At 45.5% G+C, this 14,683-nt stretch overlaps 1 protein-coding gene across 3 annotated transcripts in view; it reads left to right on the top strand.

Annotated features, from left to right (window-relative positions):
- HAAO (3-hydroxyanthranilate 3,4-dioxygenase) overlaps window positions 1-10,762 on the top strand; it is a 34,827-nt gene extending 24,065 nt beyond the window's left edge. Inside the window, exons 7-12 of one of the 3 annotated variants that reach the window (XR_006414584.1) lie at window positions 805-950; window positions 2,920-2,979; window positions 3,479-3,547; window positions 6,708-6,790; window positions 8,160-8,292; window positions 10,406-10,762. Coding sequence is in view for 2 of the 3 variants with exons in the window: in XM_044428847.1 (XP_044284782.1) it covers window positions 805-950; window positions 2,920-2,979; window positions 3,479-3,547; window positions 6,708-6,790; window positions 8,160-8,238 (437 nt within the window). In the remaining variant the exon portion in view is untranslated. Of the gene's footprint in view, window positions 1-804; window positions 951-2,919; window positions 2,980-3,478; window positions 3,548-6,707; window positions 6,791-8,159; window positions 9,045-10,405 lie in introns of those variants that run through there. The other 2 variants (XM_044428847.1, XM_044428848.1) reach the window with 2 other exon arrangements.
- The last annotated feature ends 3,921 nt before the right edge of the window (window positions 10,763-14,683 follow it).

The raw sequence follows: 14,683 nt of genomic DNA, 5'->3' as shown, positions 1-14,683 counted from the left end.
CGAGGGCATTGTGTTGATGACGTCATCCTTACATTTTATAAGGCTAAATTGCATGATGTGAATAATCCATGACTGACTACACAATTAGTTTCCTTACAGTCCATGGAGCTGACTTCCAGGTAAGTGTGCACAGGGTCACTGCCTGAAACCCCTGTTACTGTTTTTAACTGAAATGCAGCCATGGGGGAAACGAATTTGTGCACAGCAGCGCTGCTGAGGAAGAGGTGCTGAATCCTTTTCCCTGCTCTGTTTTCCTGATTGAAATTACCTCCTCCAAGTAGCTGCTGTTTGTTCCTTCAGGGGAAAAGGCAGGAATCTGTGCTTTTCCCATGCAGGGCAAATAACTCCTTGGGGAGTGGGTTGATTTAGATAAGGACTACACCTGGAGAGGAAGGGAGCGCCTGCAACTACAATGCAGTAATGCAAAATGAAAAGGACAGGACCACAAGACTGCAATTCTATATCCATTTGCCTGGGTGTAAGCATCATGAACTCAGTGGGCTTTCTTTTGAGTAGACATGTACAGGATTGTAGTGTCCATCACAGAGTTGCCATATAACAGGCTCCTGGCTGACCGCTGTTTGGAGATGAAAAGCACAAACGCTTTTACTAGGTGTGCTGCAAACAGGACTGTGGGAGAATGAACCACATAGTTAGATATACTTTGGGAAAATGGCTCATAACGATGGATAGTTCCTTAAGAGTTCAGATTAAAATCTGGAGGGATACACTGTTGGCAAATCTGTTGGCAAACTCCAAACTTGATTTTTAAATCAGGATTGTCTCCTCCGTCTCTGTTTGTAGATGAACTTATGAAAGAAATTCCTTTCCCACTCAATGATGCCAGGGTCATGGATCCCTTCTCCTTGAAAGACTGGCTGAAAGATCATCAGAAAGATATAGCTGAGAAGAAATCCTGGAGACTTTTTGGAGGCAACTTTGAAACTGAGGTGAACGCATTTCAACACTTCCAACACAAGAGACAAGAAGGGATTCTTTTCCAAGTGCATGCAAGGCCAGGCCAAGATATTTATGATGGCTGAGGCAAAGGGCGACCACTCCCCGCTATTCCACATTTGGACACTGACTAGACTAGCAGTTGCATCTTGCCTTAGCACTGACAATGGAATACGTCCTCCTCCACCACACCTGAGGTGGCAGTATAATTTAGGGGGCACAGGACAGCCTGTGCAGTGTATGCAGCTGCCAAGCACAGAAGGTGGCTGGGAGCTTGGAAGGAGAGCTGCTGCCAGCATCTGCCTCCTGAGGCAATTGCCTCACTCTGCCTCACAGGAGGGCCGGCCCTGAGTGAACAAGTAGACGCTCTCCTTCTGAAAGGCAGTCTTTTCCCTGCCCCAGACTCTTGCTGACAAAAGGTTCAAGTAGAGGAGAAGGAGTTATAAAGTAAAGATAAGCCACGGGCTGATTTCAGACAATACAATAACCAGCACTCAAGGGTTGAGAATGGCTTGAGTATGGGTTGCTGTTGAACGAAAGTTGTTATTGAAATGGGTTATTGTGTTGTCTGAACCCAGACATGCTAGCTAATCATGGTTTGTTAACACAAACGACCTAAGAAGAGAACATAGCAACATTTTCATGGTCAACAAATGATGGTTTGGTATCATTGCTTGGTTCAGACAGCATGATAAGCCACATTTCAACAATATCCCATGGTTCAGCAATAACAAACAATCAGCCCTTAAGACTGGGCCATCAGGTTTTCTGAAGACTGGCCAGGGCCTGCCTGAAGGGGAACAGGAAATCGTATCCCTCACACCTAATCCAAACAGCATAGTGTGTAGGTTGTTGTTTTGTTAGACAATCATGCAGCTATCTCTCTGGGGATGAAGATATAATAAAAATGAAGTACATAACTAACAAGTTGTCTCATGAGACCTAGATCATCTCACTCTGTTAAATGGTAAGTGTAACCCTGTGGGAATGAACTTAAGCAAGTCTAGCACCCAGTCTCCTTCCATCAGCCTAGATGGTTCTCCTCAACCAGCTGGAGCCCTCCAGCTGTTTTGGACTTCATCCTGAGCCAGCCTGGCCAATGGTCAAAATGTTGAAAGCTCTGGAAATTCTGAAAACTCTGGAACTATACATAGAAACATAGAAACAGAGCGAGTCAGAAGGGGTCTCCCAGGCCATCTAGGCTGACCCCCGGCTCCAGCCAGCTCCACTCACGACATGCCCACCATGTGCTTGTCCAGCCTATCTTTGAACACCCGCACCGATGGGGCCTCAACCACCTCCCGTGGAAGCCCATTCCACACCCTCGGGTATGGTCTATACATCACAGGCTGATGTATGGACACTGTGTGTGCTTGGGTGGACACCACAGCAAAATGTTGCTAGAGCCCCTGACCTGAAAAAAGCATTTTGGCAGGTGAAGGTGGAAGAGATTGCCCAATGCATTTCATATATTAGAACTAGATCTCATCCAACCAACAGTGGAAGGGCCGTTTTTTCTTTGAAAGACCTGATGTCTAAGATACACTTGTCATTAAATTAACTGCTGCACCTTTTAAACCTTCTCCTTTTGCTCTTGCATTATATGGTGTTTTCTCTTCTTTCCACCACTTATACCAAGTTAAAAAGTGGATTGCTATCGCTCGGTGTCTGACTGGCCGTTGCTTATCAGGGCATAGGAAGGTTGGTTTGTTTGTTTTCCCATGGTGCCACCTGGCTTCTTCTGCACTGGAGATGTTGTGGGAGTTAAACCAAGGCCTGCTACACGAACACCTGTGCACTGCCACAGAGCCGCAGGCCCATCCTATCCTACAAACAGATGCGAGAGTTATAATATGTGGGGCTCTATGCATGGCCTCCAGGAGCTGGAGAAAATGTGCTGAGCATTCTTGCAAAGACCAGTGCTGGAAAAAGTTAACCACTGTAATTCAGGAATCTTTGCAGAAATCTATTAGTCCGCAGGAGGCGGTTGATTTTGAAGCAAGGTCAGAAGAGAAGGTGCAGGTGGGTGAGAGAAAAGAATGAAGTTCCTAGTGCATAAAAATATCCCTATTAAGTTCAGCAATACAAAGAGCAGGCGTTTAACTAAGAAGAAATGCTTTACGAACCCAAGGGTGTCACGCAGACATGGGTAAAGGTACCAAGCTGGGAGTGGCAAGTTCAGAAGACTACAGGAAGAGAGATTGTGGCAGTGCAGAAAGAACTGTGGAGGTGTGATTTCCCCCACCACCACCGCCACCACCACCACCCGTATGCTGCTATATGAAGCCATTAGCCAGGCTAATGCATCTTGAGTGGTAGGCATGTCATGAATGGAGCCGGCTGGAGCCGGGGGTCAGACTAGATGGCCAGGAGACCCCTTCTGAATCGCCCTGTTTCTATGTTTCTATCTTCTCACAAATTATGTAAAAGAATTTTAGATTAAAGAAAGTGTTTCTCATAGTAATATATACTAAAAGTTATTGGAATAAAAAATACCACATTTTCTTGGTTTGTTTCCCAGGTTATAATTTTTGGATCAGGAATAACCAAAGAGGGAGGAAAGAATGCAGATATATGGATATGGCAGATGGTATGTAATATTTTTTCCTACTTCACACTAACTTTGCACAGCACTGTCTCAATTTAGATTTAAGTATAAAAGAAATATTACAGGCTGCAGACAGGAGTACAGAAAATTCTTTCAGTTATGAATGATCCATTAATTAGAAAACTCTCTCTAGATGGGTACAGCTGGTGTCTGCAACAGAAAGGGCCTGTTGAGTGGTAGCCCCTTGAGTCTGATGCCAGAGGGTCTCCTCAACCTTGACTGCAACAGGCCTGTTCACACATTCATGGTAGAGGAAAGCAGCCCGTTAGTTCTAGGCTTGTTACTGGCCAAGCAAGGCACCCTCACAAGCACGGCAAGGGAAGCTCCACCTGTGAGGGGAATTACGCCAACCTGGCTGGCACATGACCTGCATGCAGGGGGTGGTAAACAAGCCAGGTGTTCATGTGAATTACCCCATAATCATGCCCAGTACCTTTCTGCTGCCAGGCAAAGACCTTGATTTTTTTTTTTTTAAATAGTACTAGGGTTTTAAAACATTGGTTTGCATTGTGGAGTGCATTCCTTTGCCTTTAGTTTTAAATGGATTTGATGTTGTAAATTTATTTTTCCCCATTTCAAGTTCTTTCCATGGACTCTGAACTGCTGCAAGTGCCCAACCCAAACCTCTCGTATATGTGTATTGATTACTTATTTAATAGATTGATATGCCACAGTAAATGTCCATATGTAGAAGGAAATAGAAGCAAAAAGCAATAACAAAACAACCAAATAACAATAATGATATAAGAACCACAATAATAAAAGCATCAAAATGATATAAAATGAAATGTAAAAAGTTAAAAGATATTAATGAACCAGCAGGTTAAGCACTGAATGCCTCTTAAAGAAGGCCATCTTAATCTGGTGTCTCTCTAACTGTGCGCAGTGAAGATGTTTACATTGGCTCTGCTTTGGTTTGGTATAACTAGGTTCAGGCTAGACCCTGGTTGTCCTTGCAGGAATGAAGTGGCTGGCGGCACACCTGCCAAGACAAAGATGAACCTTTTCAGTAGTAACGGCTTCATAATTTTTGTCTGCTCCTTGCTGGCTCAGTCAGCCACTTTTCCAGTCCTGGGAAGTATTTCAAGAATCTGATGAAAAACAGAAAAGACTGGAAAAGACTTCCAGCAGCTGAGCCCTCTATTTTTCCAGCTGACATATCAATCAGCAAACTGCTTGCTTAGTTGATGAACAACGCCACAGAGCCAAGTCACTTCGGGGCAGCATCATTCCATGGAGCTGCAGACTGTAAAACTGGTCCTGTTGCCTCTTCTCTCAGTTGCTGTGTCTGGTTAAGAGAGGTAGAGGGTGGGAATCAGAGCCAATCTCCTTTCCAGCTGGATTCTGCTCTTTTGTTTAAATGGCCCCACAGGGAAGGAAACTGGGTTTAATGGCAGCACTTAGTGAGCCGAAAATGTGGAAGGGAGAAGGCTTTGCAAACATTTTCACCTTTTCTGAAATGCACTCTCTCCTTTTCATAGTTTTCACACCCTTTTGTGAAACAGTGTGAAATTCCAGGTCTTTAGGTGGGGAAGTGAGAAGGTATCTACATTGTCAGAGTAGCAACAGTCCATCTTCCACATCCTAGGGGCCTTCCACATAGCTGACGGAGTGGGTAAAGGCACATTACTGATGGGGACATTCTCTTAGTTGGATTCAAAAATGCATTACCATCTGGGCCTGTCTGAAATTTATTTATTTATTTATATCCTGCCTTTTCCCTACAAAGGGCTCAAAGCAGCTTACATCATTCTCCTCCTCCATCTTATCCCCACAACAACAACCCTGTGAGGTAGGTTGGGCTGAGCGTCTGTGACTGGTCCAAAGTCACCCAGTTGGCTCCATGGCCGAGCGGGAACCAGAACCCAGATCGTCTGAGTCCCAGTCCCATGCTCTTAACCACTACACCACACTGGCTCTCTAAAATCATTCTAAAATCTACTCACAATATTTATTTCATTTTAAACTGGTTCGAACAACCCCCTTCCACTACCACACATATTTTTGTAGGACTGTCTGTACCCTGTCAAAGCAGGACTGAGGAGATATTTGGTGAATTTTAGGGAAGACAAGGGAATTTCAAGAATGTTCACCTTATGAGGTGCCCAGGAGGTGTGTGTGTGGGGGGGGGAGGTGTTCTCTGCTTTTTCTATCATTTCTAAAAATAATTTTTAAAAGGTTAAAAAAAGCTTTTGGGCCTTTCCAATTGCAGCATGGGTGCTACAGACACATCCCAGGGACAGAATGAATTTGGGACAAAGCTATGCCATTATGCAGTATCATTATCATGGGCAGTCCATGTCATGATCATGCCAGAGTGGCCAAACCTGCTATGGTTAAGATGAAGAACAGAAACACCCTGCTCTCTGAACTTGCATGTAGAGGGAGGAGCCAGGTAAATGGGCAGAGGAGACGGAGGTGAGAAGACGTCTCACAACCATGGATCCATCCATGCATCCATCCTTATACAGGCAGTCCCCGGGTTACCAGTATGTTCCATTCCTCTTCCGGTCGAATTTGTATGTAAGTGGGATTAAGAGTGCAGGATGCCCACAAAACTGGACAAATCGGGAATACCTCTAACCGCCCCCACTCTATTCCTCGACTCATTCGTGCTTCCTCTTTGCAGCAAGGAAATGCTGGAGAATTCGTCTCTCCAGATTGGTGGAGCAGGAAGGCATGTTTGGAAGCCTCCCTCTCTACCCTTTTGCTTCCTCTCTCTCTCTCTGGTGATGCTTTGGAGGCCTTCCTTCTCTCTTATTCCACTTCCTCTCTCTCTATGGTGTTGGTGATTTTCCACATTATTATTTTTTAAATATTAGGTTTTATGGCAGTTCCGTTGTATGTTAGTAACTCAGATGTTTGTAACTCAGGGACTCCCTGTATATCATATAGGGGTTCCAAAGTCATGATCAAGTTAAAACGGGGTGCAGCAGCGCTCATCCCTGTGAGGAACTGGGCTGCTCCACAAAGTATCCCATACCATTTTTTCAGAGATGCTTTTGTAAACTTATAAGACTTCTGGTGGATTAAATTCACAGATTGGTTTGTTAAGATTTACTGTCCCTCCCTCTTCCTCCCATTCAACCAATGACAGTCCAGAAGAAATTAAAAGCCCATCTTTTTCACCCTGCCATTTCAGGAAGGCACATCTCTCGTTACCTTTGACAGTAGAACCCTGAGCCTGGCAGCTGGAGACAGCCTCCTTGTTCCTGCACAGACTAAGTAAGTTCAGAATAGAATTATCTGTCCAGGGCTGGCCATTTTTTGCTAATGCCTTTCTGTTCTCTCACAATGATTGATGCCTCATTCTCCATTCTGATTTCTGTTCATCCAGTATTCGGAACAACGAAGAGTCTTGTGGCACAGATGAACACATTCATGATGACATAAGCTTTTTGGGACTAGGCCCTAGTTCATGAAAGGTGATGCCATCAATAGATGTGTGCAGCATTCCCTATGCCGGAAGATTCTGCATTGTCTTTCGCTGCCATGGTCTCACTTAGAAATGGTCCCTAAAAATGGCTACATATTAAAAATGAGTCGTAAATAGTCCTTTTTTCGGAGCCCTGGTGGCCAGTGATTTTTGTGAGTGTGCCACAAGATATTCTGACTTTGATCCTAGAGCTTCACTGAAGACATGACCCACTTTTAAGTGTGAATAAGGGGCAGTGTGCACTGAAATAGCACTAGTGGAACTCTGCTTTCAGAGTCTTTCCGTGGTGCACACATCTGTGCACTGCATACATGAGCTGGGTTCTGCTTCCGCACATACCTTGGAGCCTGGCTTCCGCTCGTGCAATGCGTGGCTGGCTTCTGCGCATTTATTTCTGTGCCTCAGGGTAGTGGCTGCAGTGCATCACCACTCAGCCTCAGTTCCTCGGAGTGGTTTTATCTCTCATCTTCGGAATGAGGAAAATGGCACTGATTCAGGACTGTGAAGGACAGCAGACCTAATTCTCTGCTGTCTCCCATTCCATGCCTACGATATCCATACTACAAATTGCTCACCTATTTAGAAGTAATCTGTGAAGTTTGCTCTGAGGCCTGGAATGGGAAATTGGCACCTCAGGACTTACTTATATTAACTGCAATGAATCAAACCACATGTTTAATTTACACAATCCACTGACAAATGTTTATTCTCTGTCATGGTAATCTAACCTAATTATGGCAATCTAACGCTTTCATATATTTTGGCAACTTTCTGTATAGTTGATTGCTTAATTATACAATATTTCCTCAAAGCACCATATTATTTGTTTTCACTGTAGCCATTACTAGTAATTGCATTCTGAGTAGGAGGAAGACAGGACAAGTGGCTTGTTTGGTTACACTGTAACTCCACTTAATATCCTGAACTGCTCTTTTAGCATTGTTAGCATGCAGTAAATATCCTAAAGGGAGATTTTTTTCTTAGCTGATAAGGAATGCTTAAAACTGAAACCCAAACTGAAAAGATTGATGGGATAGCTTTACCAGGAAAGATACATCCATCATTCCCTGATTCACATTTAACCTTAGTTATATTATGCCACTGCTTGTGCTACAATTAAAGTCCATCCTATTCTCTATTTTTTGCTTCTTTTTAAAGGTTTCAGTGGACAAGAGCCGAAGGATCCATTGCTCTTTACGTTGTTCAAGATCCAATGCAAAAAAGACCATACGCCTGAGCTCAGCTCCCCAACAGTCCCAACTAGACTGATTCACAAAATTCCATTGAAAAGGTTAATGTTGTAATTTTGCAAAATGAGGCCAATTAAATCTGGAACGGACAAATATGGCATGAATCCACGATGAACGGGCATCACCCTCCCAAGCTAGGCAGAGATCAGTGTCTGCTGGCCAGCAGAACTCCCTCTTGGCTACTCTCCATGAGGCATCTATTCTGTGCTTGTGATTACTCGCTGTGGCTTGGGGTTGCTTTATACAACGGCACCATCCTCCAGGGCCTTTTCTGCGCTTCCCAAGCATTTCTGATACGTTATTTAGAGTGAAGTGGAATTTCCAGTGCAGAACAAACCAGAATGAAAGGCTCATTTACTGTTGCAGTTCCTCTATACTGCAGTGTCATCTTGTAGATGTGCAGTGGAATGTACAGAAAGGTGGAAAATGGAACCTCTCAAAAGAAGAACCTGTGTGATCCTCATCTCACAAAGAATCTGGAAACAGGAGACATGGTGAAGTGATGCATTTAAAGGCGCCTATAGAAAAGCCCCGGGGTCAGAAGGAAACTTCCCTTGGCACTTGCCAAGACTTACAAGGAGCACACTGTAAACTCCCAGCAAGTTGTGGTCCTTCTACTGCCTGCGATGAACAAAAGACCAGAAGTAGAGCAATGTCCCTCCCTAGCCTTGTGCTCTCTCTCCTTCTGGGTGGCTTTTCAGATTGAGGCCAGAGGCAGAGAGCAAATGAATGGGACAAGAGCAGGAAGCAGCCCACCCACTCAGGTCGTCCCTGCAAGCTCCTTCACACCCCCCAAAAAACGTTTTTCCAGCCTATCTTCCAAAGGTACTTCTGCTCTGTTGACTGTAGGGAAGGAGCATTCTCATTTGCAGCAAACAAGGCCTGCCTGTTTTTCGTGTGGTGGGCAAAACTTGAGGCCCTGCCCTTTCTTGCTCGTTCTGCCCCAGCGCTCTTTCCACTCTGCAGCTTAAAAATGGGAATCCATCCCAAGCAGATGCCAGAAGATCATATATTCCAGTGTTCCACTAGGAGTGAGCTCTTGGAGTATGAATGCCCAGAACATGCGCGCACGCGCGCACACACACACACACACACACACAGAACCTTTGGAACAGACCTGAACTCATCAACAATCCCAGATTTAATTTTAGAAGTTGGCAGCTTTTGGCATAGTTTGAAAGCTTTGATTTAAGGATTCGAAGCACTCAAAGGGAAAAGGGGAACAAATGTAAGCATCTAAGACGGAAGCTCGCAGAACCCTTGCAGCTCCTGCAAGCAAAGGCCAAAGGGTGTTGTATATTAAGGAACTGAACTGCTGCCTGGGAAAATACTTTCTGATCAAGATATATAGAGCTGGTGGATGTTTTGAAAGCAGCGCGAATGAGAACAGTTGATGAATGTACTGGGTAGGTTGTATGGAGTTGATTAGTGGGAGAAGATCGTGCTATCAATATTTCTCAGCCCTGGCACAAAATATGCAATGGTAGATGCAGTATATTTTCTAGAGATGGAACTGCCTGGAAGGAACATGGTCATAAACACTGCTGGCTTAATGCCTGAAAACATAACAACTAAATGAAATTAATGTGTAGTAAAGAATGCCCATTTCAACATAGCTAGGGATATCGAATCCGTGAGCACAACTATTTCCCCACTGTGCAGAAGACTCTAGGAAAGGAAGAGGCAGCTCTCCTTTGCAGAAGGCTTTTTGGCCGAGGAATGGAAACTGTGTGCAGCTTATGTCTGGATCTGAGCTTTCCTGTGCACAGCTGTACTACTAGAGTGGCCTAGTGTGAAATGAAGCAGGGATCCTGTACTTTAATACTTGTGCAGAATTATTTTCTAGTTTTTCTAGTATTGTATATTGATTGCCTATTCGTATTTTTGTATATGGTTTTTATCCTGTGCACCACACTGAGAGGGTATTACCTGCAAAGGTGGCCTTACCCTATTGTAAATCAATTTAAAAATTCTGCACTATCTGAAACGTGCAGGAGCCCAGTCCTCTTTCGTTAGGTGCCCTCTATACTCCTTGCCTTGTATCCTAAAGCAGTGTACAATTGGACCAATTTTGCAAGTCAGTTCCATATTTCCCATAAGTAAGTGTGCATGTAGCATATTTCCTATAACTGTGCAAATGGTTCTGTTTTAAAGAGTCTTCGGTTCAAGCTGACAGAAACTGCTTCCTGGATTCCATGATTTTTCGGCTGCCAGGAGGGCAGAGAGAACTGCAGCTTTCCTGTGCATTGCCCTTCAGTGTGCTCAGCAAGATGACACCTGCTGTTGTATTAGCTTGAACAAGTGTGAAAAGTTAGGACCAACCTATTCCTGGTCTCTTTGCTAGAATGCGTTCCTATGTTACTGCACTGGATCCAGACGATGTTAGTTGAACTTAGTTCCCATTGTCCCGTCAGTGAGATGGTTACTTATGACATTAATTTCAAGGGGAGTTCAGCCAATGTAGCCCTTAGTCTTTGTTCATGAACATGTTTTGATAATTAAAAAGGCAAGTTTCTGGGTGTATTTCAGCTCATGATTTCTTACCTCACACATATTTTCTTAACAAAGTTATTGAAAAAGAGAGTGATAGATTTTGGGTGATCTGCATAGTGTGTGTGTGTGTGTGTGTGTGTGTGTGTGTGTGTGTGTGACAGACAGACAGACAGACAGACAGACAGACAGACAGAGGGTACATCCTACTCCACAGAGAATCATCTTGGTCACATAGGAAAACAGATGCCCCAAACCCATATTGTAAGAACACAGGAAAAGCCCTGCTGGATCAGGGCCATCTAGTCCAGCACTCTGTATGGGATGGCAGACCAGCTGCCCACAGGGCCCTCAAGCAGGTGCAAGACCTCCTCCTCCTCCGGCTCCTCAGCAACCGCTGAATGCAGGCACGCTGCCCCTGCTGAAGGAGGTAGCCCATAGCCAGCAGGGCCAGCAGCCACTGAGGAGAGCCATCTGATATCACCCCACGTTACTCAGATAGCTGCAGAAGAGGACAAAGGCTCGTCCTCTGCCGCCCCACAGGGCAAGATTAGATCTTACGGATTTAAGCTACTGAAGAAGAAATTTAAGTTGAACGTTGGATCAACAGCTTGATGCTAAGCGCGGTTCGGCAACGGACCCAAGTACCAGAAGGGATGGCGGCCTCTCCATTCCTGGAACTTTTCAGGCAGAAGCTGGACAGGCATTTCTTGGGGGCGCTCTAGCTTTCGGTTTTCTGCACTGAGTAGGGGCTTGGGCTAGGTGGGCGATGTAGAAGCTTAGCCTAGGTGGATATGATCTGCATAGGTCAGGACAAAGAAAGCTCCAAGCTGGGTTTCATTCCTGGGGTCCCAATCCAGCTTTCTGGGACTTCTCCAGGGTCCAGCCCCACTTTTCCAATCACCCTTTGCTTGGTGGTTTTCCAGGTTTGTGCAGTTCCCACCCCCATGCTGAAAAGTTGAAATGCCTTTCCTGAGTTAAAATGCCTTTCCTGAGCCTTAGCGCTTGGCTGCATGAACTTTAACTGTAATAAGCAAATTTTGTTACTTTGGGTTCTCCCATCTTTGTCATCAGCTCCACCCATGACTAAGTCTCCAAGCGAGACTCTACCCATCGATGGAAAGACATGCTATGCTCTAAATGGAGACAACTCAGCCCATCAGCACAGATGCAGCACACAAGAGGTTCCGCCACTGGATTTGGTCTCCAGGGAAAAGCTGCCTCCACACTCACATGAGGTGGTACAGTGCCATTTCCAGAGGCTGTTGCAAGCAACCCCACTGGCTGCCACTCAACTGTGGTGCTTTCCGGCTACATCTCAGCTCTTAGCATCATTAGCAGATGGGGAGCCCGGCCTTCATGATGGGGGCACATCTGGGAAGGTGAGGCGGTAGGTACCACATCATGGTACCCTCTCCCCCTTTAAAACAAAGATGTTAACCATTCTGCTGGTACCAGCTTCTGTTCTTCTGAGTGCATGGAATTGTTTGGATATAAATGACTTTAAAGGCATTGAGAAAGGAAGGGAGAGAAAGCATCAACTGGAAGAAGATAAGCATTTATTTTGTGCCTGGATTTTTAGCGTCGCGACAGCTGAGTTCATAGCAGAGAACTTTGTGCAGCACATCACATGTCACACAACACACCACATCATCCTTCTTGCAACCAAGCATTTTCTCAAATACATTCCTTTATGAGCCAAGAATTGTTCAGAAAAGAGAAGGAGACAAAAGAATCAATATTTGATTTCCCCCCAAGAATCTGCTGGATTTCACCTTATATATGCAAACTTCTTTCCTTTTAGTGTTGTTTGTCCTTAGTACCAATCCTCGTAGCTGGCGACTTACGTTCTCTCTTTACAGATGGGGTAAAAGAGGGCAGTTATTTTAATCCGAATCTCTGTGGCCTGAACAAACGTGCTGTTCATTGGACCTGGGCTGGCATTACAGAGGAAGGGACCTGCTTGCCGGGATGTTTTCTTATTTCTTTGCTTGTTGACGCAAGGAACACAGACTGGAGGTTCAAGTAAGGTGCAGAGCAGTCCATGAGCCAAGAAACAGGGACTGAGGAAAGACAGCTCAGAGATGGACAAGGAGAGGAGGAGCAAGTAACGCTGTGCTGCACGTTTCTCCCACATTTTCCCAAACTCTTCCCGTTCAGAGAGATTCACCAGGCGCCAACGCTTCTTTCCTTTTGGCATCGGGCGAAAACCTTTTTATTCTCCCAGTATTTTAATCGTTAACCTGTTTTATTTAGCGGTTTTATGTTTTAACATCAGATGCTGTGCAACTGTTACTCTTATTTCTATTTTTATTTTATTGGATTAAACTGTTGTAAACTGTCCCGAGACGTCTGTGATGGAACAGTACAGAAAAGTTTTAAATAAATAAATAAATAAATTCATTGTATTGGAAAACAAATGGATTTTGGAAAGAAATCCATAGGGGAAGAACATTTTGGAGAAATCCTCCCTGTGCTCGCCTTTCTCTTGAGGCGACTGGGGTGTGGGTGTGAGAGCTTTGCCTTTCATTGTACGATCCCGGCTCTGCCAGCCTGCAGCCACCTTGGCTTCCCACCCTCCATGAAAGCCCAGGGAAGACCATGACCACCCAGGGTGGCAATTTCTCCCTAGGGCTTTTCCACATCACGAAGCACAGGCAGCCTGGGCCGCTGCCAAGCAATGGGGAGCCGTGCAAGAGGAAGAAAGTGCAGGCACGCGGAGAGCATCCGGACACACCACACAATGATTAGTGAGTTTTTGAGCACCAAAATGATTAGTAAGTTCAAGAATACCCCGGGAGGTACAAGTCGGCAACTCAGGAGGCATAGACTCCACTCCTGGGATTCTGCAGGGTGTCAGAAAGTGGTTTCCTAGCCATGTCTCTGCAGGATGTACCTGACTGTTGCACCAGTCCGAGGACAGTCCTCTGTTTGTGTGTCCAAAGGTGAAGAATCACAAGGAAAAGAGGAAGCAGGCTGTTGCCCATCAACAGCCAGCACCTGGAGAGCAACGTGAGAGAGCACGTCACCCAGACTCATTACCAATTCTTAAACTGGCCACGCATGCAATAGGTCAAGACTCAAGATTGCAGTGAGAGGATGCAAGAATTATATGAGCACATAATATTAGGAATGAGACCTACCTCATATAGGAGGTAAACCCAGTCCAAGGATATGCTATGTTAAAATTCGCAACTTCCTATAAATATATGCAAATTCATTCTTGAACAAAGACCAGGGTAGATAATGCTTGTAATTCCTGTTTGCCGTTATGCAGTGACCAAATAAAACAGGCTGTTGCCTTAGACCAGGGGTCCTCAAACCTTTTGACCAGGGGGCCAGTCGAAAGGTGCGGGTGCTGGTCGCGGGCCGGAAAGGTGGCGCTGGCAGTGTGTGCATGCAGGCGTGTGCACTGATGCGGGGGCGGGGGGGCGGTGAGGGGAGGCGGGCACACGCCGCGAGGCGAGCGCAAGAGGCAGCGGTTTGCTCGCTTGGGGATCGTTTTCTCCGAGTGAGCAGACTGCTGCCTCCCCACGTGCAGGGCGAGGTGGGTGACAGCAGGCGCGCATGTGGGTGAAAGCGCACACGTAGCAGGTCCAAACGGGCATGGTGGGCCAGATAAATGGGCATGGCCCCCGGGCCGCAGTTTGAGGACCCACGCCTTAGGCAATTAGGGCAGAAGGCTCCTGCAGACTGTAATAGAAACACTTTCGGTGCACATTAATAAACGAACAATGCAAATACATATGCTGCTCACTTGAGAGGTACAGTTGTAGCACAGGATAGTCCCGTCGGGCTTGAGTAGCCTAAATGATCATGGATAACAGCACCTCAACTCCTCTCTGGCCCTGACACAATTGCAGCGTATTTGGAGATGTGTCCCAGCTCAAACGCATCTGGCAGCACATTAAAGGGCAAACAAAGACTTGGAATATTCACATC

Source organism: Varanus komodoensis, unplaced genomic scaffold (assembly GCF_004798865.1).
Source record: "Varanus komodoensis strain SLA01 unplaced genomic scaffold, ASM479886v1 scaffold2, whole genome shotgun sequence".
NCBI classification, from domain to species: Eukaryota; Metazoa; Chordata; class Lepidosauria; order Squamata; family Varanidae; genus Varanus; species Varanus komodoensis.
Note: the sequence above shows the minus strand (reverse complement) of the source record. Positions and strands in the feature narration are given on the sequence as shown.